General features: G+C 42.1%; 1 protein-coding gene and 1 pseudogene across 2 annotated transcripts in view; both read left to right on the top strand.

Moving 5' to 3' along the window:
• TEOVI_000639500 (variant surface glycoprotein (VSG), putative) overlaps positions 1-73 on the top strand; it is a gene marked incomplete at both ends in the record, with an annotated part of 1,410 nt that extends 1,337 nt beyond the window's left edge. Inside the window, one exon of the mRNA XM_067223483.1 lies at positions 3-73. Coding sequence (XP_067079584.1) covers positions 3-73 — 71 coding nt within the window. The remainder of the gene's footprint in view (positions 1-2) is intronic.
• A 1,864-nt stretch (positions 74-1,937) lies between these two features.
• TEOVI_000639400:pseudogene lies at positions 1,938-3,211 on the top strand (annotated as a pseudogene). Its single transcript is given in 2 exon segments — positions 1,938-3,170; positions 3,173-3,211. Coding segments are annotated over 2 exon segments (1,272 nt in total).
• The last annotated feature ends 769 nt before the right edge of the window (positions 3,212-3,980 follow it).

Below are 3,980 nucleotides of genomic sequence, written 5' to 3'. Positions count from 1 at the left end.
TCTCCGGATTGTAAATGGGAGGGCGAAACTTGAAAAGATTTCAGTTTCCTCATCAATAAGAAATTTACTCTGAGTCTGGCTGCTACTTTTGTGAGTTTGGTAGACGTAAAGGATTCTAAGGAGTTTTTTTAAATTTAATAAAATTTAAAAAGCTTATTATTTTTGTTTATTTGTTTATTTTAACATCTTTTGATAAAATCAGTGCTATCATGGAATTATATTCGCTTATTTTGTATGTTTTATGGGCATTAGCGGAGGTAATAATAATAATAAGAAGAAGAGAGTGTTGTGAGTGTATATACACTAATATTATAATAAGAGCAGTAATAATTGTATTGATAACAACGATGATTATGATTATGATGGTACAGTGATAGTGAGGAAGCACGACAAATATTTTCGAAGGAAATTCGGATAAACAGAAATATATAAAAATGATGGGTTATACGCAATTTTGAACAAAATACAATGATGGGAATTATGATATACAAGGAGATGATGGAAAAAACAATGAGAAAGGGACACAATTCGGTAAACAAATCATATGAAGTAGATACATTATACACGTTTATAGGATTAGCAGACAAAAGAAAAGGAAAGAAAGCACAAAGTGAAACGACAGGATATATGAAACATAAAAAAAAAGAAACTGATACGAGAGAATATTGTACTCTAAATTTCACACAATATTGGGTAGATTCTACTGCAGAAATGATGACGAGTCTGTTTGAAATGCATGAACAGCAGCTAATATTGATCACTAGGTTCGAGGGCCTACTTGCCACTGGTTGTATAGGGTAGTGCTGTAAGTTGAGGATAAACAGAATCCGATTGCAAAGGAAAAGGATGTAAAATGATTTTGGTGGTAACTTTTTTTGAATAGGTCTGCCGACAGTGACGACTATAATAGTGCAGCCATAAAAAAAGCACTATTTGTATGCGAATGAATGTGAAATTTCAGTGTCAGCAGCGAAATTTATCCACAAGTTTTAACCCGTGCACTAGAGGGCGTGATAGCCAAGAGCAACCAACAAAAAACATAATTTAGTCTATAAAAGTAAAACATAAGAAGTATGGTGCATTTCTCATTTTTGAGGAAAACGAACAAAAAACGGTCCACGCATCTAACGGAGACGTAATAATGAAAGAGACTGTCGACCGCCTGGCTGAAACACGCACCCTATGTTTCATCGCCAACGACATGTGTGAAACCAAAAAACAGCCTACACCCACCATGTCTCATTTTAATTCTAACAAACTACACCTCTATGCGCCCAACAGCAAGTGCAATGGCCACAAAATGTGAATTATGCCAAAAAGGCCTAAATCGGGGACCACAATGAAACAATAAACCACAAAGTGGAACCTAACCGACAAAAAGTAGCAAGCGCAGGGTAAGGTTGCAGTAGTTACTCCACCGCCAGTTAAAGCTACTGAACTAAGAACGGGAGCCCAAAACACATATTCGGCGAAGCACATACCGAACAGCAAGCAGAAACCTTAAGAGAGTAGGCGGAGGTTTAATGCCAGTTCCGGCGCTGGCGCTGCGGCGCGGCAAACAACGAGAAAGCAATACAAGAGATGCGGCGCGCACAAAATTTGGAAAGGCTACCAAAACAGGCAACGACAGAAACGTCGTGGCCGAGTTGACTCTAGCACGTCTTCACGGCACGAAGGAAACACCATCAGCAATAGTATATGGAGGCCGAAAGGCAAGTACAACAAAGCAGGATGTCAACGGCAGCAACGTATGTCAAAACAAAAGCCCGGCGGTGTAGAAACATGCGATCTTTCCTGGAAAGGCAGTAAAAACCACAAATAAAGCATCATCAGCGCTTCTCACGCAGGCAAAATATCTCTTTCCAATCTCAACAAAAAAGAAAAGCAATTAAAGTATCACAGAGCAGATGCGGCTAGTGGCACAAGTGGCAGCTGCACTAATAGTGACGGCATTGAAAAGCGACGCTGCGTTCTCAGAAGCCAACGCGGCGGACTTGCACTTGCTTTGTGCGGCCTTCAGGCTAGGCGGAGTGGACATACAGTTGCCCGACATAAAGGAGCTGGACCAAGCAGACATAGATGAGCTCAGAACAATGAACATGTCAACAGCAGACCCCAGCTGGCAGGAGTTATTTAAAGGGGACCCTAACAAGGACACGTGGCAGGCACGAAAAGACGCAATAAAAAAAGAGCCTTTCTTGACGCACTGGGACCAATCATTCCCACAATGGCAGCAGGACTACCAACGAGCGATCAAAACAAGTAACGGCAAGATATGGATAGCAGAACACAAAGCACCATCACACGAGTGGCAAAGGCAGCTAGCGGCACATACCATAAACGCTACACTTGAACAGATATCAAGTCTACAAACAACCTACGACAGGATCAAAACCGCCGTAACCACAACAAAAGCGCAGGAGGTGAAGAGCCTCATTTGCGAAGCGCTGTACGGCGACGGACAAACGGACTGCACACCAAAAGCAACAGTAACAACAGCACATGATACAACGTGGGCGACCGGATGCGCCACAGCAGGCGGTAAGAGCATCGTAGGAGACATGCTCTGCCTGTGCTGCGCTAGCAGCGGCAGCAGCACTCAGGACTGTGACAACAGCAATATAGCGTGCGGATGGAGCTCAAGCATCACAGCACAAGCCGCGACCGTAACGGCTAAATGCCCCAGCCAGAAGCCGGCAAAACTGACGGCCCAGGTCCTTGCAGCGACGATAGCGCAGTTAAAAAGCGGCATAAGGCACAAAGACGATAGCAGCGCAATCAAATTCCACCTTGGCAGCAACCCTAACAGTTGCGGCGGCACCAGCGGCCACCTTTGCGTGGAATACCCTGCCGCTGCCAAAGGAGGCAGCGGAGGCGCGGGTCTAGACGCAATACCATGGCTCAAAAAGATGAACGACGCACAGGCAAAGGTAGAAGAAATAGTGGCCTCGGCGGCTGAGGCATCAAACACGGTCGCCCTCGCACAGCTTCTAATAGCATCAGCGAAGGCCACATACAGCGCGCCAGCTGTCAACGTACAAACCAGCCAAGAATACATTACAGGCGTGGTGCCACCTATCCCTAACCCACGTCAAGCAAGTACAACAAATGAAACTTGCAAGTTAAAAGGCACCGGAAATGCCTGCAAAGAAATTACAGAGACAACGAAAAAAAGTGCGTAGTAGATGCGGAAGCGGTGAAGCAACCAGCGCGATCAGGAACTGGATGAAATGGAGAAACAACGTCAACAGATAAGTGTAGTGCATCGAAAACCCCTGAGGAATGTGCTGCAGTGAAGGGTGATATTCCAAAAGACAAAAAAGTTGTTTGTGGTTGGATTGAAGGCAAATGTCATGATTCCAGCTTTCTTGTCCTTAAGAAATTGGCTCTGCTGGGTGCTGTTTTTACCGCCTTGATTTTCTAAAAGAATTTCCCCTCTCAACTTTTTCTTGCTGAAAATTTGATATATTTTAACGGTTTTTGATGAAATATGCAATTTTTGAAAATTTATCAAAATATGAAAATCTGTAATTTTCATATGAAAGTTGACTATGGGTGTAAAGTAGTAGGGTGATGTGGTATGTAAAATAAAATAGATACTATTTTTTCAAGTTTGGTTTTATTATCTTGTTATGGATATTATTTATCGTCATAATAATATGTATAATGATGATTATAGGAATGTGTTGTGAGTATGTAAATATACTAATATTATAATAAAAGTATTTGTCAAGACTGAATTGACATGCCAAATTCACCCTTTTCAAACAATAACAACTGTGTAATGTAAGTAAGTGAGTGGTAAGGGGAGAACAAAATTTAAAGAGGAAGTGAAAAGTATTATTATTAAGGGAAACTAAGAAGGAAGGAAATAAAAGAATAGGGAATGCTTCCAACTTCAAACACTAGCATGACAATGGGCATCATCATGCGCAATATGATGGAGAAAAAGAACCAAGTGTACAAGGCAACTGCTGTAT

This window comes from Trypanosoma equiperdum (genome assembly GCF_001457755.1).
Source record: "Trypanosoma equiperdum strain OVI genome assembly, contig: ctg_1881, whole genome shotgun sequence".
Classification (NCBI taxonomy): Eukaryota; Euglenozoa; class Kinetoplastea; order Trypanosomatida; family Trypanosomatidae; genus Trypanosoma; species Trypanosoma equiperdum.
Note: the sequence above shows the minus strand (reverse complement) of the source record. Positions and strands in the feature narration are given on the sequence as shown.